Source organism: Mastacembelus armatus, chromosome 6, assembly GCF_900324485.2.
Source record: "Mastacembelus armatus chromosome 6, fMasArm1.2, whole genome shotgun sequence".
Taxonomy (NCBI): Eukaryota; Metazoa; Chordata; class Actinopteri; order Synbranchiformes; family Mastacembelidae; genus Mastacembelus; species Mastacembelus armatus.
In genome coordinates, this window is record NC_046638.1 from 16,142,617 (window position 1) to 16,166,663 (window position 24,047).

General features: G+C 40.6%; 1 protein-coding gene across 1 annotated transcript; it reads left to right on the forward strand.

The window, feature by feature from the left end:
- Positions 1 to 1,482: 1,482 nt before the first annotated feature.
- Positions 1,483 to 23,698, forward strand: LOC113132615 (membrane-bound transcription factor site-1 protease-like). The gene is made up of 23 exons (XM_026310870.2): positions 1,483 to 1,880; positions 5,444 to 6,028; positions 6,611 to 6,874; positions 10,619 to 10,834; positions 11,353 to 11,463; positions 11,721 to 11,830; positions 12,512 to 12,628; positions 13,257 to 13,324; positions 14,012 to 14,114; positions 15,083 to 15,234; positions 16,506 to 16,667; positions 17,463 to 17,607; positions 17,927 to 18,115; positions 18,623 to 18,795; positions 18,891 to 19,006; positions 19,136 to 19,292; positions 20,909 to 21,033; positions 21,149 to 21,226; positions 21,695 to 21,835; positions 21,950 to 22,081; positions 22,349 to 22,475; positions 22,855 to 22,985; positions 23,156 to 23,698. Exons 2-23 carry the CDS (start codon positions 5,785 to 5,787, stop codon positions 23,353 to 23,355), a joined length of 3,261 nt encoding a protein of 1,086 aa, XP_026166655.1. The 5' UTR covers positions 1,483 to 1,880; positions 5,444 to 5,784; the 3' UTR covers positions 23,356 to 23,698.
- Positions 23,699 to 24,047: the final 349 nt, after the last annotated feature.

Genomic DNA, 24,047 nt, shown 5'->3' on the forward strand with positions numbered 1-24,047 from the left:
CCCTGATTCAAAAGCAATCATGACTGAGTGTGTGTTATCAAGGATTACTTGATGCTAAGAAACATTTTTAACATGCACAGGTTGCCAGGGTGGCTTGGTGATTAGCACTGTTGCCTCATAACAAGAAGGTTCCCTGCAGGGGCCTTTCTGTGTGGAGTTTGCATGTTCTCCCTGTGCTTGTGTGGGTTTTCTCCAGGTACTCTGGTTTCCTCCCACAGTTCAAAAACATGTATGTCAGATTGATTGGTGACTCTAAATTGCCCATAGGAGTGAGTGTGAGTGTGTGAGGTTGTTTGTCTCTATGTGGCCCTGAACACAGCCATCACATTAAAGGTCCACGTTCTGCACACTGTGTGTTTTCACATTTAGTTATATTCAGTTGCAGACACTTTATTTGTAGGTTAAATTATACAGTTATTTTGTTTAGAGGATTTCATTTTTTAATGGTTTTGACACATGGTTTTCTGAATGAAGCATACATATTTAGTTAACATTGTTCTGTCATTTGTGTTATTGAGCTTTCTTTGTTTTGAGTTACCTGTTACTTGTTCTTGGTTGAGGGTGGAGCTTGGTCTTATGCTGAGGCCCGTTTCAAGGACCACTCCATTGGCTGAAAGATGTAGGGGGAAGGGGGATCTCTCTTTTTAAAGATTTTCTTTAAGTTGTTTAGTATAATTTACATTTTGGATGTATTGGTTTTCACTTTACTTTAAGCTGACAGACTTGAGAGCTGTTTCATTTATTTCTATGTTTCTTAGTGATGTAATTTATGTAATTTGCCTCTTGTTTCAAATGGCCTGATCATCCAGTACTTAAGTACAGTCTAGTCCGTTGTTTGTTTTTTTATTTTTATTTTGGGAGGTTTTTGACTGAGTTGAAACTTTGTCATATTTTCCTCAATTGTTATCTTTTAGCATTTTGGGTACATAAACCCTTTTTTTTTTTTAAATCAACCTGTGGCTTGTCTGTCTACCAGCTCAGTCTCTCACAGGCCCCGTGATGGACTGGTGACTTGTCCAGGGTGTATCCCTGTGCCCCTAAATGGGAATAAACAAGTATAGATAATGGATGGATGGAAATCTTCTGAGGTATGAATTCATTTTGGAATACTCAGCTTACCAAGGTTAATCACAGTGGATGTAAACGAGGCAAAAATGAAAAATATTGTCTTCAGCTGTATTTTATTGTAACTTTATCAATGAAAACAAGATGAATTTAGTTTTTTTTTAAATGAAGCTTGAGACTTTAAAGTTGAAGTGCCAAGCTATAGAGCAGCTGTGCCACGATCATTTGGATTTAAGAGCAACTCCAACAAAGGCTGGGTTTGTGTTTGAAACTATAGTGGGTGAAATGAGCGTGTTAAATATCCGCCTTGTTTACTGGTCTGTATCCTGACGGTAAACAGCGCCCACTGCTGGCAAAAACGCTTAATGACCGGGAAAGCAGAGCTAAAGCGTTAGCTGGAGGCCCTTTGGGTTGCCAGGTTTGATACAAAGCTTCAAACACTCTAACTAAAGCGGCCCTTGACGGGAAAAAAGAATATAATCTACACGACAATGGGATTACGGAAGTTATATATTACGTTTGTACAGAAACAGCATAGGAAATAGTAGTCTTCTTCCGTGGTCTGTTATCTAAATGGTATTTAGTATGTGAGTGTGCTTTGGCGATTTAAGAGGAAAGCTTAACCAAACCTGGCAGCCCGTTATGGTCGGACGTCAGTGGTCTGCGGTTGTAGCGTTTAGTGAGTTTGCTGTTAGCTTTTGTTCAAGGGGCATTGAACCAGCATCGAATAGCTCCTGACATTTAACGGGGAATAAAGGACCGAGACCGACAGCTAACGTTAACTGGCGTTACCCCGTGAGACGCTGCTCTGCTCGGTGAGTACGTTCAGCACACCAGCCACTAGCAGGCAAAACAACACCGAGCTAGCTAATGCTGTGCATGTGAGGCTGTTTGGTCTGAAAATATGTGGGTGTTTCTAGTTACAAAACCTGTTTCATGTGGCGAAGTGTAGCTTTGGTGATATTACTGTGTTTTCATGGGTTTGACGTTATGTACTGTTGGTAAAATAGTAACGTTTTCCTCCTCGGAGATATTTAGCCTGAGCCTCCAGCATGCTCCTGCTGGTGCCTGCACTGTTTATGCTGATCCCGTCGTTACTTGGCTTTGTCTTGTTGATTGGGTTAGCTAGTTAACTCGATCCCCAGCAAAATGTTACTCCCATCGGCCTGTGCAAAGTGTCCAGCCAGCTAACACTGGCCTTTTATGCAGCGTCTAGTGTAACCAAGGGCTTTGTTGTGTATTTGGTTTGCTCAAGGAGTTAACCATGAACTCTAACTTACGCAGAACAAAAAGTCCTGTTTCGTGAATGACCCTAGTGTAAGGCAGTGTCGACAGACTGGTACATGTTGTATCAGCCAAGCAGCTGCAGGTGACCTCCTGCGCTCCACATGTCTAAAGCTGACTTTGGAGGAGGGATGGCCTGACAAACATGGAGCAACTACACCCAATTCCTGATAAAGTAAATTTCTTCTAAAATCTAAAGAATTGACCTGTACTTTACTGCCAATAAGTTGACCAGACTGCTGTGTGTGTCTCTTTTTCCACTGAGAGGGTGGGGGTCCTTTCTAGCTACTAATCTATCCTGTAATACCTATCAATCCTGGAGGTTTGATGCCATTTTTGTGGCTTGGTGTTATGTTGACACAAGTGGTCCAAACCTATCTTTTACAGCCCTTCCCTAACCAGCAGGACTACTTTTACAGCCCTGGGTCTAAATCACTAGTTGTTAGTTGTATTGTTGTCTCGCACACATGGGATCCTGCCCCAAGCCGGAACTAGTGATTGAGCCCCCTCTTGTAAGATTACACAGGCCAGGGGCTTTCAATTACATCGTACACACCCGTATCGGGTATGTAGGCTCATATCTGAAGTTTTCATCTAGTGTGTCATTAAGGCTGAGTTGGGAGAGACATGTGGCCACCCACACACACGCATGCAATGACAGTGGGGATGAGGATTTTGTATTTGTATAAAATGTGTTTTTCATGTGTGTTATTTTAGTAGTGAATTGTTTGGTTATTAAACCACCACCAAAGCACTGACATCATGTTTACTGTACTTTGGTCAGAGCAACACGGTTCACTCCTTGGCACTTGGGCATTTTCCAGCTTTATGTATGTTGTGAGTGCTAAAGCTTCAGCGATAGGATCTTTTTAACAGCAACCTTTAGTTGGATATTATATATATTAAAAAAATCTATATATATATATAGATATATAAAAAAATAAAAGTTTAGTCTTCCTCTTAAGCAAATTTAAATTCTGACAGTGTAATATTTTGTATCTGTTAAACTGGAAGGCCTGCTCGACTGAAGAATAAGTAATACGTAAAAAGTTATAAGGTTACAGTCTTCATAAAACAGATGAGTGCATCTACAGAAGAACCAGATGCCTTAAATAATACTCAGTTGACTTTGATAGTTATAAGCAGGTTTAGGTATCAACAGGCATACCATGGTGCTGCTTGTTTATAGACAACTGTGCCATGTGAATCTATATGTTTGGGTCTTTTTTTTTTCCTCTCTTCATAGCAATGGAACCAACTGGTCAGGTGACCCACAGCACTTATTTAGGAATTGATGGGGGTGTTTTATTTGTTTTTTAAGTCGTAGGAGTGTTTAATTGTTAATGACAGCGTAACAATGGAGTTGAAACACACACACAAACATACTGCACACTAAGCTCACGAAAACGTTGCACATGTGCTCTGTGCAGCTCTGTTCAGTAAGCAGCTGGCCCACGGTGCCCAAAAATCAGTGAGTGGTTAATGTCGAGGCTGACTGATGAAATCACTGCTCAAAATGACAGATGGATCCTTTAATGTGAAAAAATAGGCCATTCCATAAATAAACAAAACATGTCTTGGTTTTGTATAGGAACTGAAAGTCCATCGTCTGAAACCATCTGGTGTAAGGTAGGAAAACAGTTACAGGCTCTGCAGGAAGGGCAGTCGCCTTATGTAACTTGGGCTGGACCCTCAGTCAGTGTGGATCTGGTTCTCATGAGCTCTTGTGTTGAGTTTGGCAAGTTGTGTGTGTGCACGTGCGTGCGCGTCTTTGTGTCTTGTTGGAAGTTGTGGGTCTGTTGATGTGTATTTTATTACAGGGTTGTCTTTGCCTTGGGCCACAGAGAAGTGATCCTGTACCTGCCCTAAAAGAAATTCTCTTTTCATGAAGTCCAGGAGGTTCCTGAGCTGTGTGTCTGTCTACATGTTTTTCCTACATTGCAGGAACTGGAACCTGTTTACACACATGTGGGGGATGCAAGTCTCTACCATGTCAGTCACTGAATTTTAAAGAGACAGCTTGTTTGGGTTAGGCAGGGAGTGGTTGTGGTTAACGTTAGGTAAAATGTCTAGGAAGTAAATGTAAGTCACCGTAAAGATTCCCTGAGATATAAGAACGTGTGTGTGTGTGTGTGTGTGTGTGTGTGTGTGTGTGTGTGTGTGTGTGTGTGTGTGTGTGTGTGTGTGTGTGTGTGTGTGTGTGTGTGTGTGTGTGTGTGTTACATCACACAGTCAGGACAGTTGAAGCAGCCTAGTGGGTCCTTATTGGACTGGTTGCTATTTCTGTGCATCTGTAGCATGTATGCACTGTGTATGTCTACCAGCAGAGGTTGTTGTGCAGTGTACGGGTTTCATTTCAGCAAAAAGATTTTTTTGTTTTTTATATTAAAGTTTGTTGTTAAGCACTACATAGTGTATCAGGTGTTTGTGCCTTTCTCCACTGGGTCTGTGGTCGATTGTTGTTTGGTGTTATATATTGTAAATCAGTAAGCCATCCTTGCTGGTAAAATAGTTTCATCTCAGTGTACTTGCCACTGTCTGGTGACAGGGTTATTCCCTGTGGATAGCCCATGCTCTTTATGAGTGGCTGAAGGAGCAAGGACTGATTAATACCACATTCTACGTCTTTGTAGCCAACTCCTCCCTTCCTTCCCTTGGCACATGAAAGCAAAGGAAACACTTTCACACTGCATTAGAAATAGAAAACATAGCTGATCTGACATTGGTTCCTTAAACCTATATATATATAAATAAATAATTTTATGATTATTTGCCAAAAATAATTATTTTCATGCATATCACATGATTTAATGTTATGTTAATTTTCTAAGAAATTTTTTTTGTACCGGTATTATCAGGCTCTAATCTTGATCTTGGATTTCTGACATCAGATGATTCTGATTCTGCAGCCACAGCTGTGAAACAAATGGAGACCTAATTCTGTTTCCCAATGCAGGGTTATAGATTCAATGCACTAGTCATTTGAATTGATAGGAATGCTTTCTAGTGCTTGTATTAACAAGTTTGACAATTAATAGTTGATAGATGTTGTGCATTCCTGGTAAATTTTGGATTTTCTTTTTTTATGCCACAGATAAAACTGACCATGACAGCTGTGAAACTCTAGGCTGACATCCCTTCCTCGTCATTGCGTTTGTGCTCCACCCATCCATCCACTGCTTCAACTGGTTGCCTTCTACAGTTATCAACATGGCAACTATGTTCCTAGACTGGCAGTGGCACTGACCTCCACTCTGGACTACCAACATGGAGAGAAAACGCAGAAAGAAATTAGTCTAGCTGCTCAGGCCATTTTCAGCATGGACTCATTTTTGGAGCTTTGGACCTGAAATGCTCTGTCCCAAGACCTGACCCTGATCCAGATTTAAGCTGCTCATTTTTCATCTGAAACAGCACATCTACTGCTGTAGATTAATGGGTCTGGTCAAACTAATAGTTTGCTCTACTTTACTTAACATGCTCCTGATTCCTATGACGATGTCTATGCTTCTGTGGCTGCTAGCGGGCTTTCTGCCTGTGGTGGGAATGGAGTCAGCACCAGGGGCTCAATCTGACTCGGACCACACCCCAAGCTCAGAGCCCCTCCCCTTGTCATCTGGCTCCAACTGCTCCCAGTTAACCCTCAAGGTAGAGTTCTCCTCTGAGGTGGTGGAACATGGTAAGAAATCATTTAAGCTAGTGTTTTTAAACTGTGACATTGTTTTATTTTAAGATAACCAGAGGTCCAACTATATTTTTATGTCTGATCGAAATCAGAGGTTTAGCTACACTCTGTTGTCAAATCTTGTAATGATCTCATGCCTTTGATAGAATGCAACATGAAACTCTGCCTTTCATGCCTTGAACGCTGTCAGTATCTCAGGGTGAGGGTTAGGTAAAGTTGAAATGGCTTAGATCACAACTGTCTGAAATAAGTTTTTTCTTATTAACCTTGGCAAATCCATATCCTCTGCTGTCCCACTATCATTTGGCATGCCCCTGTCTTTGGGCCAATTCTGTTACTATGTACATGCAACCATTAGAATGAATTTTTAGGAAACATGGAATTTTATTCCATCCTTTTGCCGATGACATTCAAATTTACTTCCCTACATTTTTGCTCATGTTTTGTTGTAGCCCTCTTCAGCTTTAATTGAACTGTGCCTCCAGTATGATGCTGATCTACTGAATACACACAATTTATTAGCTCAACTGTTGTCCTGTCTTCTTCTTTAACACATTCTCCTCTCTGTCTCTCCAGAGTACATTGTAGCATTTACAGGGTATTTCTCAGCTAAAGCTCGCAGCCTGTATATCAGCAGTGCCCTGCGGAATGGTAGGGATGGAGCGCTAGAATGGCACATTGTTCCTAGACGAAACCCGGCCTCTGACTTTCCCAGTGACTTTGAGCTGGTCCACATCCGTCAAGCTTCACCCAATAGTCTGCTGACCTTAGAAGACCACCCTTACATCAAGAGGGTTACACCACAACGCAAAGTGTTCCGCACCCTTAAATATATTCACTGTAAGTCTGACAATATGGCGTTATTATGCAGGAAGAAAGCTTGCATTGTTTCTAAACTTGTCACACCCATGTGAAATATAAAACTCAACAATACAGAGAGCTGTGGGTCTGCTACAGTTCACACAATGTCCCTTTGTCACAAGATGCGAATGCTTCCTGTAACATGTTTGTTGTGGAGAAAAGGACTGCCATCTTGGGGGTGTTGATGCCAAACAGAGCTTAAGAGGTGTGTGTGTGTCTGTGTGTGTGTGGAGTAGGTGAGTCTCCCTACCTAGGGAGTAGGTGAGTCAGTGTGGTGAGGGCTTGCTTGAACAGGGGTTCACGGCCTGTGCCTGGAACTAGATGAAAGTCTTGAGTGTGCCCCCTACCTGCATATAACCATGCATTATCAGTATGGAGGCTAAGTGTGATGCTGAAAATTCTCATCACCAAGGAAAGGTTTCATGTCAATCTCTGTGACAGTGGATTTAAAATGACATTTTATGTATTATATTAAAAAAAAAAAGATCAAAAGAACCTTTATTTGTCCCACAACAGGGGAAATCACAGTGTTACAGCAGCAAATTGTAAGACACGCAAAAATAGCATCAATAAAAATAGGAAAGTACAAACAAGATATGAACAAATAAAATATTAAAAAGTATATGCAGTTTTTTCTGGGCTATAAGGTTTTACAACTCTGGCTTGTAGCATGACCTATATAAGCGACTTTTATGTGTTAATTTACAATCATTTTGTCGAGTAGTCATTAGCATTAGATGGCACTATTGACTCAATTGAAGACAATATAGTACCACCGAAAAAGTTAAAGCACTTATGTTCAGGCTAAACTAACTCCTAGTGTGCAGATTTATATATTTTCATAGGATTTCTGTTATGTCAGTTATAGTTTTATGCTGGTTTCAGACCTTTCCAGATTTTTTGTTCATTGAACAGTGTTCAGGTAAGGAGTGGCATGTTTCACTGTTTCATTTTTAAATGCAGTCAAAGCAGCTATTGTATATTACCATAATAATAATGACTTCACAATTTAAGTTGTTGGATCGAACTAACGTTGCCTAGACAAATTGTACAACAATAAACCACATTTAAGATTAGTTTAAGTCTCGGCAGTCTGTAGAAGCTAATGGAAATGATGCAGAGCAACTGAAGTGTGGGAATGTATTTGGAATGCATAAGGGATCTTGAGCAAGAAGAGAGTACATGTTTACTGTGTTTGTGTTGCATAAATCAGTTTGTGAGTCCATGAACCAGTTACCCAATAAGGTAATTAGCTGGCCAGAAAGATAAGAGAGAATACCTCTCCACCGCATTTTACTACGACTATAAAGACATTATATACCCTGCAGGACAATGTTTGCTAATGATCTCAAGATAATTTGTTCTGTCCAACTCAGACAAACTGTGGTAAGAGTAGCTGAAATGAGGCTGGTGTGATCAGCTTCTCATCACAGCTAAGAGATCGAAGTGGTGGGGAAGACAGAAGGCAGACGTAGGAAAGTAATGAGAAATGACTTAAAAAGGAGGCATCAGAACATAAGCCTGATTAGGTTAATAGAATATTGTAAGGGCTGCACTGTCAGACAGCAGTGACAGGTCCTTTTAATGTAACTCTGCAATGCAAGATAGCGCCACTGAGGGCAGCCACGTTCCTTCACCTTCTAGTACTGTCTTTTTGTGTTTTTGTTTTCTGCTGCCTCTCTTTGATCACCTATACTGCAGAAGAACTTTTGAGTATCAAGTTTTCCCTCAGTACCTTTTCCCTGGGATTCATTGACTCAGAGAGCTATTTTAGACTTTTTTTTTTTTTAAGTGCAAACCTCACCTAAGTTAAACTTGTTTAAGCTTGTGGTAAGGACTGTGAAGAAATGGATAGAGGAGTCAAAGTAGGAGTTACAGGCCTGCATTGATTGCACTGATTGGAGTGTTTTTGAACCTGTTGCCCCGCAGACCTTAACGAACTGACACTGTGACATCGTACATCAGTTTTTGTGAGGACATGTTTGTCCAGACCTTCTGTGCAACACTGTGTACAGCACTGATAAACCATGGTTTACACCCAACTTCAGGAAACTACGCTAGGCCAGGCCGAGGCTTACAGAAATGGGAACTTGGTCCTGTTGAAGCTTGCCAGCAAACAAGCTGACAAAGGAGATCAGGATAGCTAAAATCAAAGAGACAGAGACAAAAGATCAGGAAGGCTACAGGTCCTGAAGGGTGTGTCCTCCTCTTGCCTGAGAGTCTGCCTCAGAGTCTACGAGCTAGCACAGATCTTCACATATATTTTCAACTGATCTCTGGTGCTGTGTGAAGTGCCCTTCTGCTTCAAACATGCCACCATCATTCCAGTCCTTCATGACATAAGGCTTGTCGCCCTTATGTCATAAAATCCTTTGAAAGACTGATGTTAAGCCACCTGATGGACATCATAGGACCCGTGCTGGACCCCCTGCAGTTTGCCTACCGGGCAAACAGGTCGGCGGACGATGCTGTCGACATGGGACTGCGCTACATCCTACCGCACCTCGACCTCCCAGGGATGTACTCGAGGATCCTGTTTGCGGGCTTCAGCTCAGCATTCAATACCATTATCCCTGAATTCATCCACCAGAATCTCGCCCAGCTCACAGTGCCTCCTCCTGTCAGTGGACCACCAGCTTCCTGACTGACCAGAGGCAGCAGGTGAAGCTGGGGAGCATCACATCCAGGACCTGGACCATGAGCACTGGCGGGGGATATGTTCTCTCCCTACTGCTCTTCGCCCTTTACATCAGGGGTCTCAAATTCCAGTCCTCGAGGGCCACTGTCCTACTCCTTTTCCAACTATCTCTGCCTTTCAGCTTCTGTTTGGAACACACCTGATCCAAGTAATCAGCAGTTGGAGGGCAGGGATAGTTGGAAAACAAGCAGGACAGTGGCACTTGAGGACTGGAGTTAGAGACCCCTGCTTTAGACAATTTTCTGGGACATGAGATGGACCTCCCACATAGACCACATCTGGAAGACGGCCCAGAGACTGTACTTCTTGTGGCAGCTCGGGAATCTTAAACTGCCACAGGAGCTGCTGGTCACCCTACAGATACAGTGTGCCTTCTGCACTTCGATCACTGTCTGGTTTAGATTAGGCACCAAACTAGACGGACAGAAACTGCAATAGACAATCCGCTTTGCAGAGGGGATCATCGGGACCAATCTTTCCTCCATCCAAGACCTGTACTGCAGGGAATGGGGATGGAACATCTCTGCAGACCCCTCACACCCTGGACACAAACTGTTCAGACTCCTCTCTTCTGGTAGGCGCTACAGAGCGCTGTACGCCACGAAAGCGCTGTACGCCAGCACAGAGACAGTTTCTTCCCCCACGATGTCGCTCTGATGAACTTCTAATGTGATGGAGTGGTGGAATGATGACTGTGCAATTTTAACACTGTATGCATATTTACACATCTGTACCTAGCTCATATAAGGTGTCACACCACTATCAAAACTATACTTCAGTTATAGTTAAATCCTTGCACTCCTATTGCCCTAGTTCAGATATATGTATATAAACATTAAAATGTAAAAATATTTTTTTCTAGCCTTTTTTAAAATTTCTTTTGCTTTCTTTCTTTTTAACCTCCTGTTTTTTTTATTTTAATTCTTGTACAGAGAGAGGTTAGTGAGCTGAAAAACTTTTGCATAATAAAAGTAACCACGTGGAAAAGGTGTTTGACATTCCAACACTGTCATCTGTCTCTGTAGCACCTGAGCCTGCTGCACCATGTAATACCACTCGTGGGACACAAAAATGGCAGTCATGGCAGTCATCCCGTCCGTTCAGACGAACCAGTCTGTCACTGGGTTCAGGTTTCTGGCATGCCACTGGTCGCCACTCCAGCCGCCGTCTGCTGCGGGCCATCCCTCGTCACGTCGCCCAGATCCTGCAGGCGGATGTACTCTGGCAGATGGGACACACTGGTAAGATGTTGACCTTTGCTATCTCTATTTAGACAAACATGCACTTGAAATTTTCATAAACTCCGGTGAAATTTAAGTTTCTTCTAATCAAAGACAGGTTGTGATTTTAAAAAAACGCATCTTCGTCTTTACTTTTGTCCTTAGTAAATGTTTAAACGTACACATCATAGTTCTTAACTGCTTCATGGTTGTAAACTGGAGTACAGTACAAAGAACTAGAATAGGCAGTAGACATTTAAATATATAAGAAAATGAAATACTCTAGATAAAAGTAATAGAAATAGCAGTAGCAATGAAAACATAAGAAATTATATGTATGCTTCTAATTAACAAAATATAAGTTTTAAGAATTAATTTAAAGGATGTCACTGATTCTGCAAGTTCCAATGCTGAGGGGTTCTGACCACAAAAGCACGGTCTCCTTTAGTCTTGAGCTGTGACTTGGCAAAAGCCAGAAGGGTCTTGCCTGAAATTCTCCTTAAATTGAAATGGCTTTCATCTCTCTCTTGTGTTTTCAGGTTCTGGTGTGAAGGTAGCGGTGTTTGATACAGGTCTAAGTGAGAAGCACCCACATTTTAAGAATGTGAAAGAACGGACCAACTGGACTAATGAGAAGACACTAGATGATGGTGAGGAGGAATGACATACAGATAATAGTGGAAAACAATGTGGTGATAATGGCATGTGGGCAAAACATGCCGTTTATGACTGGTGCTAGTATCTCTTACTGTCACTTAATTGACTTAATTGTTCTGTGCATTAGAGTGGCAGAAGCCCAAATAAGTTGAGGCTGGCCTTGAAATTGTAGACTTTTTATGTTTGGAATCAATCGATCTCAGTATGTATTTGAATATGAGAGAGAGAGAATAATGAATCTGTTTTTCAGGACTGGGTCATGGTACCTTTGTGGCAGGAGTCATAGCGAGTATGAGGGAGTGTCAGGGCTTTGCCCCTGACTCAGAGCTGCACATCTTCAGGGTGTTCACCAACAATCAGGTACACAAATGCCTTGACCTAAGCCAATATGCTTTAGTCCAATAGTATGGAAGACATACAAATTTAAGGTGCTGCTATGTGCACTAGCTGATTCGCCCAATTTCCAGTCTTTATGCCAAGCAAGCTGACTGCTGGATGTACTGTCAGCAAGTTGACGAACATGAAATCAATATTCTCATCTAACTCTTTGCAAGAAAAGAAATGCATGTATGTCCCAGTATGACAAACCATTTGTGCTTCATGTGTATACATATGTACATACATATATTTCTCTTCTAGCAAAGGGTTAGATAAGATTGATTTCATGTCTGTCAACTTACTGACAGTACAGCCAGCAGCCAGTTTCATAATCAACTTTTCTGTTTGAATATTATGACTTTCTGCACTGTATGAATCAACATACAATAACCAGTAAGACTGTTAACACTTATGCTATGGTAACCCCCAATTCAATAATTTATAAAAATCTGTCTTAAATAAGGTCATCTTGTGTTTTGGATGCAGTGAACTATGTGATGTGTTTGGGGTTTGCTGTGGCTCAGGAGATAGAGCATGTCGACCATGAACCACAGTGTTGGTGGTTCGATCCTTGGCTACACTTGAGTGTAGAAAAGTTAAAAGTTTTACAAGTTTTAAAGTTATACAAGTATAAGACCATTTACCATTTGTCTCACCTCCCAGGTGTCATACACCTCATGGTTCCTGGATGCTTTCAACTACGCCATTCTGAAGAAGATTGACGTTCTTAACCTTAGCATTGGGGGGCCTGACTTCATGGACCACCCCTTTGTTGATAAGGTAATAAAGCCACCTATAAGAATGAAAGAGTCACATGGTAGTATTTGGTGAGCTTTGACATTTAAGCAGGTTAATAAGAGCTCCAAGCACGTTTCATGTTTGTCTAGGCATAAAAATAGCTCCTAAACCATCCTTTTTCCCTCTAAGTTGCACCCTTTCCAGAATGTGGTAATGAGCTGCAAAATATCAGTGTAAGCAAGTCAAACCAGGTACATAGACATGTCCATAGCAACACTCAAACTCAGCTTTGTGAAAAGTGCTGCAAAACATGTCAGCTGCTACATTAAATGCACCTTTGATTTTACAACCTGACAGCCCAGATGCTTTCCCTATTTACAGGCCTTCTTGTCAATCATGTACTAATGTGGATCAGAATATTATTTAGATGTGTCATTTGTATGAAACAAGCAGTCCAGTAAAAAGTCTTGACAAGATCAGTGCCTGTGAAAACCATTTTGGCCAGCCTTGCAGCAGAAGTAAATCATAAGCAGTAATTAGATGGTGTTCTTCCTCCTGATATACATACGTGATACATTTGGCTTATTCAAAAATACCATTCAATAACCCACTGAGAAAATTGTGGGTTTTTTCCCCTCTTACTTAGTCAGGTTCTTTATTTAATTGACAGGTTTGGGAGCTGACTGCCAACAGAGTGATCATGGTCTCTGCTATTGGCAATGATGGACCTCTTTATGGGTAAGCTCATCATTTCGAAACTGTTACGTTCATACTCAAAAAAAAAAAAAATACTTTTGAAGGAATGGTTAGGTCTTTTCCACTATAGGAACCTACCAACCTGTAACTTGGAGCTTTCTGTCAAAATCACTGTTTTTATTCAGACGTAACTAATCAGAAGATGCCGTTTCAACAGCCACAATGCTCATTAATCATGCATACAGCTAAATTTGCCAGTAATGGAAACTTTCGAATAAGCAAAACACAAACTTGTAAAAATATACTTTTTTTTAAAAAATTTCTTTGCAGGAATATCATGTTAAGCTTGCTGAAGTCCCAGTTTTATTTCTAGACCAGTATTTAAGTTATACTTACACATGTGTTTTTTCATACTGTATTTTTTTTTTTGCATGTCATTAAAGAAAGAAGATTATTTCTGTTTAATGAAATCTTTCAGTTGCACAAAATTGTTTACATCCCATGAACTACTTTGACTGCTTCAATCATCCAAACAACCCCCTGGTCAACTGGGCTTTATGATTCTGCTAAAAATCTGCTGGCTCATTGCCTTATATAAAAGATCATTTAAAGGACAAACCAGCAAAGAGAGACTTTTTTGCGTGTCCTCCTAGGCTGTAGTGCTGAGATGGCATTGTGAAGTTTTCTTTTAAGACTTGAAAAGTGAATAAAAGTAAGTTCCTCTCTCAGTACCCTGAACAATCCAGCAGACCAGATGGATGTGATCGGGGTTGGAGGCATTGACTTTGAGGACAATATAGCCAGGTTTTCTTCCCGAGGCATGACTACCTGGGTGAGTTAATGCAGGAGCAGACACTCCGTCACACACTCTGTCCCACACCATGCGGCTTATCAGTTTTAGGCTAGACATCTACTCCAGAGAATCTACCCTGTGCTTTCTGAGCTAGTCAACCATAATGTAACCTTCTGATCCTTCATCCACATGCCATCAGCCAGTTACTGCACACTCACATATGCACACACACACCACTTTTTTTTTTTTTTTTTTTTTTTTTTTAATCTACTGTAGCTAAAAGCAGACATCTGCTATGGGATCTGATTAAGACTTCTCCCTCTGATCCTTTCAGCCTTTCTGTCCCCTAAACCACAGTCAGCCAACCATGAAGAGCTCCTCACTCACTCACTCACTCACTCACTCACTTAGCTTTTCCAATCCAAATGCATCAAAAATATTAAAGATTCTCTGCCTTTTTTCCTAACTATTTTTACTTCCTACTCCGTAATTATGTTTTGTCCCTGTAGTGATGTGGTCCTGTCAGTCGTCACATATACAATCAGTAGCACAGGGCGTTGGGAATGGAAACTGAACATTGTGTTTAGGTTTCCTTCTGTGGTGTTTGATGTTAGTTCTTTGTTCATCTATCCATTTAGCCTTGCAGCTAATTTCATTAAAGAAAAAATGTAAAGTTGAGAAATCTGAAAAAATTCGAGGCAGAGTTTGATAATTGGCTTTAAATTAAACTTTTTGAAGTTTAGGTTCTGAGATCATCCAGCTTAGACTTTTAATTTCCTTAGAAAAACCTAAACCATCTATTGGACATTTGGTCAATAAGTTAAAAAACCCAATATGATAGGATTAAGCATAATGAAAATTGTCTCCTGTGCTAACAAAATTTGAACTGCTGATAATTAAAGTTTCTAAGGCATATTAACTGTTAACTGTTGCTCATGACAAAGAATAAAGTTACTGTTTTTTTAGCCTTTATTTATCTTCTGTATATATGTTCCCTCTGTGCACAGGAGCTGCCAGGGGGCTACGGCAGAGTGAAGCCTGATATCGTCACCTATGGCTCAGGTGTTAGAGGATCAGGGATGAAAGAAGGATGTCGCTCTCTCTCTGGAACCAGTGTGGCTTCTCCTGTGGTGGCTGGTGCCGTGACACTGCTAGCTAGGTCAGGATCATAACCTGCACTCTTTTTGTCTTAGTGTCTAGAATTTGATCTTTGTGTGCTTGCTAAAAGGCCAAGAATCTTAAACTGTAGGATTTTCATTATGTTTGTGTTATCTAATAGGTGTTTTTAAGTATTTTTTTTTTTCCTAAGTTGGCAAGTTTGCAGTTAGATTTTTTCCAAGGTATCACAGCTCAAGGACTAATTAATTTGATACGGTTTAGTCTGAGGTTTTTGCTGAGAGTGTACTGTACGTATGAAAGTCTTGGATAATTATGTGAATTTACTTTTTTTACACCTTGCTTTCAGGAAACGTAGCTAGCAGTGTGGTTCGATAGAAGGCAATATTGGTCTGACAATGACTGCATAGATTGACAACACAATAAATTGTCTCAACAATTTATTGATTCCCATGAACACTTTGTTCCTTTTAGGATGAATTGTAATAACTTTTTTTTTTATACCCTCAAGCATGTTAAAAATATTAATTCATCAAGTACTTTGGTTAATGATGATATCAATGCAAAATCAAATCCATCCCCTTTAACCTCACCTGTACCTTACATTTAGCATTAATTAGCTAATGTTGGTGTGCTACCATGCTAAACTAAGATGGTTAATTTGACACAGAGCCGCTAAAATGGCAGTAGACGCTTGGTTCTGATCATTTAAAAAAACAAAACAAATTTCTCTAAATGTAAAGTGATGTCTGAAGACTTGCAAAGATTTTAATGTCTTTAATGATGTTAAAGAAACAAAACTTTTAATTTCAGCAATCTAGTCATGAATGTGTGTCCGTTCCTGGAGGCTGTGCTGAATAGTTTTAGGTGCAGAGGCTCTCCTGTCTGCGGCTTAAGTGATAGCACTTGCAGTGAGAATGTCCAAGTGCTGTTGAAAATGACTTGCACAGGAGTCTGATCAGAGGACCATGTACTACTGAAGCGTTTGTGGTTTAATTTCCTCTTGTCCCCTAATTGTGCCCAGAGGAAGATCTGTCACTGATTAACATGGGGTATTATTTTCAGCCTGTCAATGTCCTGCATTTATGTGGTGAAAGCAGTGATGTTGCAAAGGTGCAGCTGAGCCCATTTGGGAGCTCATGTTGCTGGGTTAAACATCATACCACCCTTGTTCTCAGCCCAGGAGAAACACCCACACCTCAGTCTAACTCTCCTCCTATGCTCTAGCACTGTTGTGAATTGAGTGCTGAGGAATCTGACACCTACAGACTGATAGATACACACCAACCCAGCCTCTCCTTCTCTGTCCTCTAGCACTGTACTGAACAGGGAGTTAGTGAATCCGGCCTCAATGAAGCAGGCTCTGATTGCCTCGGCTCGCAGGCTGCCAGGGGTCAACATGTTTGAGCAGGGCCACGGGAAACTAGACCTGATCCGAGCCTACCAGATCCTCAACAGCTACAGACCTCAGGCCAGGTAAATATGCCCACTGATACAGAGATGACACTAACAATTTCATGGGTTCATAAACAGTCAGTCTTCTCAACGTGCACAAAAATGTTGTCCTGCACATTTTGGATGGATACCCAACAATTGTGAAACTCAGAATTGCCCAGCAGCTATTCTATGTTCCAAAGGTTTCCAGTCCATTATGGAGGAGTGGTCTGTTCGTTGTGCCTTCAGCATGACATGATTCACTTTGATACTATACTTAATTGTATGATTTATGTCAGTACTTCACATTCGCCATGGCTCTAAACTGATTATAATATTCTGTTTTTCAGTTTTCAAACAAATATCCATGAATAATTTTATTTTATTGTTTTCTGATACTTAATATTGTGATTCATAGGCTTTCCTCTGTTTGACTAAATGTTGCCTTAGGGGCTTTGCTGTCTCTATGTGATCTGTATTTGTATAATGGCATCTGTTCCACTGACCTTTGCAGTTACATGTGGTATTAATGAGAGTTCTTGTAATCATGATTCTTTGTATAAATTAGATGAATGTGGTTGGGAAACTTTTCAACAAACAAAGCACTTCACTAGTGAAGGCAATGCAGGCTTACTTTTTCTACTTGTGAAATCTGTTCCCAGTGTAAGTTAGATGTGGTCTGGCTGATCCAGATCATGAGGTAGACACAGATTAATACCGGGTGAAAATGTATTCTTGCTCCTGATAAAGTTCTGTCCTTCATTAAAAAATGAAAACACTTAAATACTTATTACAGTTGCTTAGTAATTATTGTAACTTGTCCTTGTCTCCCACCAGTCTTTCCCCCAGCTACATTGACTTGACTGAGTGTCCATACATGTGGCCTTACTGCTCTCAGCCCATCTACTATGGAGGAATGCCCACAATTGTCAACGTGACTATTCTCAACGGCATGGGTGTCACCGGCAGGATTGTTGACAAGGTACACACACACACACACACACACACACACACACACACACACACACACACACACACACACACACACACAAGATGACACAAATGAGAAAATCTGGTTACCTTGAATCAATAGGGAACACTTGATTTACTGGAAATGATTCTGTGCTGCAGTATTGTAGGAGGACAGATGAAAGATGAGCATCATCCTTCACTGATGTAGTTTTTTTTAAAAGTTTTTTTTTTTTTTTTTTTATAAATTTTCAATAACTCTGCTCCTTGAGTTACTTTAAAGTAAATCATCATTCCTGTAAGCCTACTAAAGTTTGCTCTTCCCTGTTCAGCCCATCTGGCAGCCTTACCTCCCCCAGAATGGTGATCACATCGACGTGGCCATCTCCTATTCACCAGTGCTGTGGCCGTGGGCTGGCTACCTGGCTGTATCTATCTCTGTGGCCAAGAAAGCAGCGTCATGGGAAGGGATTGCTCAAGGTCACGTGATGGTCACTGTGGCATCACCTGCAGAGAATGATGTGAGTCACTGCATCGACACCTGAGCTCTATCATTTAAGCTGTATTCATAGTACTACAAGTGGATGCTTACAGCCATTTTATCATACAGTTTAATCATCAGTGTTTTGGTTAGTTTGGTCAGGGCTGCACTTTTACAGCTTCTTTGAGTTTTAGAATCTAAACCTTTTTAAACATGTATCTTACTTTTGGCTTATTTATTTGAACTGTTTTTCCATTAATTTTAGCTGCATACTGTTTTAACTTTTTTTTTATTATCTACTTAAACCATTTTTCAGTTACTTTCAGTCAACTAGACTTCTTTAATAGCTTGCAGAGGCAACACATGCTCTATTGGGTTTGTACTGTGGAATCAGCCTATCAGTTGATAGTTTACTGGTTATTGTGACAATAAATTTAGCCACAAAAGAAAAGCATGCACAAATTCGAATGTGGTCGAGGTACCTCTGATTAGGAAACGCTGTAGAGTATGCAGTGTGTGCAAGTCATTACTCCTCTTCATTTTTTAGTCTACGGTTGGTGGGGAGCTGACCTCCACAGTCAAACTACCCATTAAGGTGAAGATTGTGCCGACTCCCCCACGCAGTAAGAGGGTACTTTGGGACCAATACCACAACCTCCGCTACCCACCAGGCTACTTTCCTCGAGACAACCTCCGCATGAAAAATGACCCACTAGACTGGTATGTGTGTGCACATGTACTTAATGCCTTTTTCACCAAGTCCTTCTAGTCTTCTAGTCTTGATCTCTGAACTTGGTCTTTTTTTTTTTTTCAAGGAATGGGGACCACATTCACACAAACTTCAGAGACATGTACCAGCATCTGAGGAGTATGGGCTACTTTGTTGAGGTGCTAGGAGCTCCCATCACCTGCTTTGATGCCAGTCAATATGGTAAGAACAAAGGAAGAAAAATATACAATACACTTCCACATTAAAATGACTCCCACTGCTCCAGGCAGTTAATGAGTAACTTAGTAGAGACTAACAAATTCATGGAAACTTCGTTTTGTGTCTCTGTAGGCACATTGTTGATGGTTGATAGTGAGGAGGAGTATTTCCCTGAAGAGATCACCAAACTAAAGAGAGACATTGACAATGGCCTGTCACTTATTATCTTCAGCGACTGGTACAACACCTCGGTTATGAGAAAGGTCAAATTCTATGATGAAAACACCAGGTATTTCACTTTTTCTAACAGTTTTCTTATGCTCATTATTGATATTTAAGAACACACTGGCTAATGTTAAAAGGCATTATTCCTAATTTCTTAGGGCTTACTATGAACAAAAGGATCTTGCAAAAAAGTATTTTCTAAGCAAATCCAAAGTTTTGCTTATTGTGAGGGGTGGATAGATAGATGCTTTATTCATCCCCCATGGAGGAAATTCAGCTATTTAAATATTCATTCAGGGGGTAGCACATGTGCACATGTGTTTTTCTCTTCTTTCTGACTTGTAGTGGGCAGGCCTCAGTGGTTAAAAGATGACATCATAATTTTTAATTTATCGCTATTTGTGATTTATCACTATGTTACGATACATACCTCAATACAGTGTGGTGCGATTTGATGCGATACCAATATCAGCCCAATTGATTATTGCAATATATATATATATATATATATATATATATTCTGAAACTACAACTTGCTGTATGACACTTAAGTAATTTAATAATAGGCAGGCACATGTCAATATATTGGTAACTGAGTTAAATTGTTTTGATGAATTTTCATGTTATCATTTATTAAAGGGCCCATAATTTTAGTAACAGGAAAATAAAGTGCGTATGTCAGTGTTCTTACATTCAGATATGCTCTAAAAATCTAAATAAAGTGCATGTAAATGTTCTTACATTCAAATTTACTAACATAAAAGTGCCTTAAGCCTCAGCTCATGCACAGAAAATTGCATTCATTTGTGTTCAAGTACTTCTTTTCTTTTCTACAATGTAGAGTTTGGTGCTTCCAGAAAACACAAAGGGAGTCCAGTATCCCTTACTGCTGGACTAAGCAGTCACTGACTCACAGCTTACAATTTGGAAAATTCAGCAAATTAAACCATAGAAGGAGAAAAACCAAAATTTCCTCTAAGTTGAACATAGATTACAAATTCGGTGTTGGTGCTTTTTTTTTTTTTTTTTTTTTTTTTTTTTTAAATATCTCCCTAGATCTGTGTCCTTATAATATAGTGAAAACCCCGGTTTGTTATACTGAGTTTTCCCTCTCTTTGAGAAACTCCTTGTTTCTTTAAAATGATAAATTTGTCCTGTTTCTCCATTACGTGACACGAGTTCACTGATTAAGTAGCCATTACCTCAACAATGCTTTGTCATGTTGTAATGATTGAAAGATAAATAGTGTTTAGTTAACAGCCTGCAGTGCTAGACTCCTTGTTCTGTAATATATATATATAAAATATATCACAACTTTTCAGATTCAGAGCTCCTCATGTAGAGTTAACAATTACCTCGCCTTGCTGCTCTGTTTTTGCTGCTGCACACTATCCACAGGATTAAGTGTCTCAACAGTACAGTTAATTAAAGCCTTGATGATTTCAAGGATTTTCAATTGGTGCCTTTTCTGGTCAAATCAACCCAGAGAGAAAGAACTGAATGAGCAACACAGTATTTCACTTTATAAATGAACTGTTTTTCCCTCTATTCCTTCCAGATGTGTTGGACCTAAGTATTTTCATGTTTATTTACCTTAATCCTCTGCTTGCAGTGGCAGTCAAACTGGAAGTACATTTACTTCATGCATGGTTGTAGAGATGATATTGTTATAACCTGCAGGCAGTGGTGGATGCCGGACACAGGGGGTGCTAACATACCAGCTCTGAATGACCTGATCTCAGTGTGGGGGATGGCTTTTAGTGACGGGCTGTATGAGGGAGACTTCACCTTGGCTGATCATGACAGTAAGGCACTTGCACCCACAATCCCTCTTTATTTTCTGGTGTCATTAGTCTTGAGACAGTTTGTTTAGAAATTAAAAATGATTCTAAAACACTTTCTTTTTTCTCGATCTGTCAGTGTACTACGCCTCAGGCTGCAGCATTGCCCGCTTCCCAGAAGATGGAATAGTCATTGCCAAGAATCTAAAGGATCAAGGTACAACCACCCAGCTTAAGGCACTTTTGGACCAAACCGTTCTAGGGACTCCATTCTAGGGGCTACCCCACTGAGGAACAGACCCCAGAACTACAGACATCAAGACATAACATAAGCTGGCTGATGGCTGCTGTAGTGGCATCATTTCTGCACAACATTCAATGCCAGAGAATTTTTTTACGTTTTGCTTTGATCCATCAAGATCTCACAGAATTTTCTCAGTTGCATAGGCAGCCTGGACATTGCTGTTGGTCCATTTGTGACTTTTTTTTCCCAGTGTTTACTCTACTAAAATTATTATTATAGTTCTTGGTTCCTGTGGTGCGGAAACAAAAGAAAAAGCTTCTAAGAACTGAACTCTGGTCCAGTCCACCTTTAGTGTAGCACAATGTAGTACAGCAGGATTTAGTTGGGATATAAATTTTGTGTGTGTGTGTGTGTGTGTGTGTGTGTGTGTGTTCTTTTCAGGTCTAGAAGTGTTAAAGCAGGAGACGGCTGTGGTTGAAGGAGTTCCTATCCTTGGACTGTACCAAACACCATCTAATGGGGGTGGTCGTATTGCTCTGTACGGAGATTCTAACTGTATAGATGACAGCCACAGGCAGAAAGGTGACTTCTCTTTAGTGTGTGCTCATAGTGAAATTATCACAGTAATTATGTTTTCCCCCTTTATACACACAACAAAACGGCAGACTTAGAGTTTGTGTTTGCCATCCACCTCAGATTGTTTCTGGCTGCTGGATGCTCTCCTACAGTACACCTCCTACAGTATGACCCCGCCCAGCCTCAGCCACTCCCACAGCAGGGTGGCACCTCCCACAGGCACTGAACACCCACTGCCACAGAGACTGGAAGGTATGGGAATTTACACAGTATGCTAACTGCAGTGTTAGTTATTTCAGCTATTAATCTGTTGTCTCTTACTCTCAGATAAGTGCAATTACCATTTTGTTAAGATACAAATATACTGGGATAAGCCAGTATGTAGTCTTGACCCAAAAGACTATAGTAGCGCCAAAGAAATGTGTTCAAGGAAAAACTATACATCCACTTGTCTGTACCATCTTCTGTACTCTTCCTTTCTTTTCCCCCTTCCCTCTCTCCTTCCTTCCCTCCCTGCAGGAAACCATCTTTACCGTTACTCCAAGGTTCTGGAGGCTCACCTGGGAGACCCTAAGCCCCGCCCACTGCCAGCTTGCCCCCACCTGTCTTGGGCAAAGCCACAGCCCGTGAATGAGACAGCTCCCAGGTAGGCAATTTAGTTTTAAGCGACCAGTAGATCCATTATGTTTATATTTATGAAAGCAACCACAATTCCCAAAGGTCACTGGTCGCCCAGTGTGTTTAGTCCTGTGAAGTCTTTTTCTTTAAAAGTTTGAATTTCTTTTTGGTTTTTGTTTTAACCATTGCTTTAGCATTCTTTATTCATTCTAACTTCCCACATGCAACGTTTCTCATCAGATCTAGAGAATATAGTAATGTATTTCCCCTTTGTATACAATCCTGTTGTCACTAGTTTTATAATTTTTCCCATAATCAGATAATCTGAAACATGTTTCAGTGGCACTGTGACAGCAGTTCATATACACTGTTGTCAATTTTTCTCCCTCTCTCTGTTGTACTCTCAGTAACCTGTGGAAACACCAGAAGCTTCTCTCAGTGGATCTAGACAAAGTGGCTCTGCCTAATGTGAGGGCGTATCGTCCCCAGGTCAGACCACTGTCTCCTGGGGAGAGTGGGGCCTGGGACGTTCCTGGAGGTAAAAGAGGACCAGAAGTTACTTCTTTTAAAGAATGTGACTTGTGATTAGTTTTAAACCTGCATTTCTGTGTTTTGTTTTTTTTTTTCTTTAGTATTTAAATTAAATGAATTACTACTACAGTATGTAGTGTGGGTATTTATGAAGCCCCATGTAACCTATGCTTTCAGGAATAATGCCTGGTCGCTACAACCAAGAAGTGGGCCAGACTATCCCTGTCTTTGCCTTCCTGGGAGCGATGGTTGTCCTGTCCTTTTTCGTGGTCCAGCTCACCAAGGCCAAGACCAAGCCCAAGCGCAGGAAACCTCGCATCAAGCGGCCCACCTACCTCCAGCAGCAGCAGACGACTGGGAAAAACCCCACAGTTTGACGAAGACTGCATTTAACCTGCTGCTGGAAACTGTTAAAAGGACAAGTCGTGTTGAAAAGCGGCATTGGAGATTGGGAAATACATGGAGTCTAATAAACTGTTCAGACAAGTCTACTGGACACGAACAAACTGCGACTCCAGTTTTTCTCCCTGCCCTGTCTGTTCGAGGCCATTTGTGGGTGTTTGTGTGTGTTTGTGGACTAATGGACAGTATTAGACAATGTTACACACGTGATGTAAACCACACTCTAAAAATGTCTTTCACACAGACATGCTGTCGACATTTCCTTCTCTTTTCTCTGACCAAACTGTTTCTTTATGAATGAAATTTGTCAGACTTTTATATTTATTGAATTTGTTCATGCCCTAACACACCCAGCACATACATATATACAGCTGGAGGAGACGATGACTGAAACACATCCCACATACACAAACATGCAGATATTTCCAACATGAGGAGCATTGGATGATCAAGTTGTCTTCTCTGTCATCGACTGTTTTGTAAGTCTTACCCATATCTGTTTAAAGCCAGTCTCTTTGTTTTTATATTTTATATGATGAATGAACTCTGGCTTGGTATTCTGTTGATATCCTGAACAAAGTAGCCCTGACAGGCTCATTCAAATATACTTCATCAATTAAAAAAAGCATTATAAAAATGATAAAATTTCATTTTGTTCTTTTTCTCT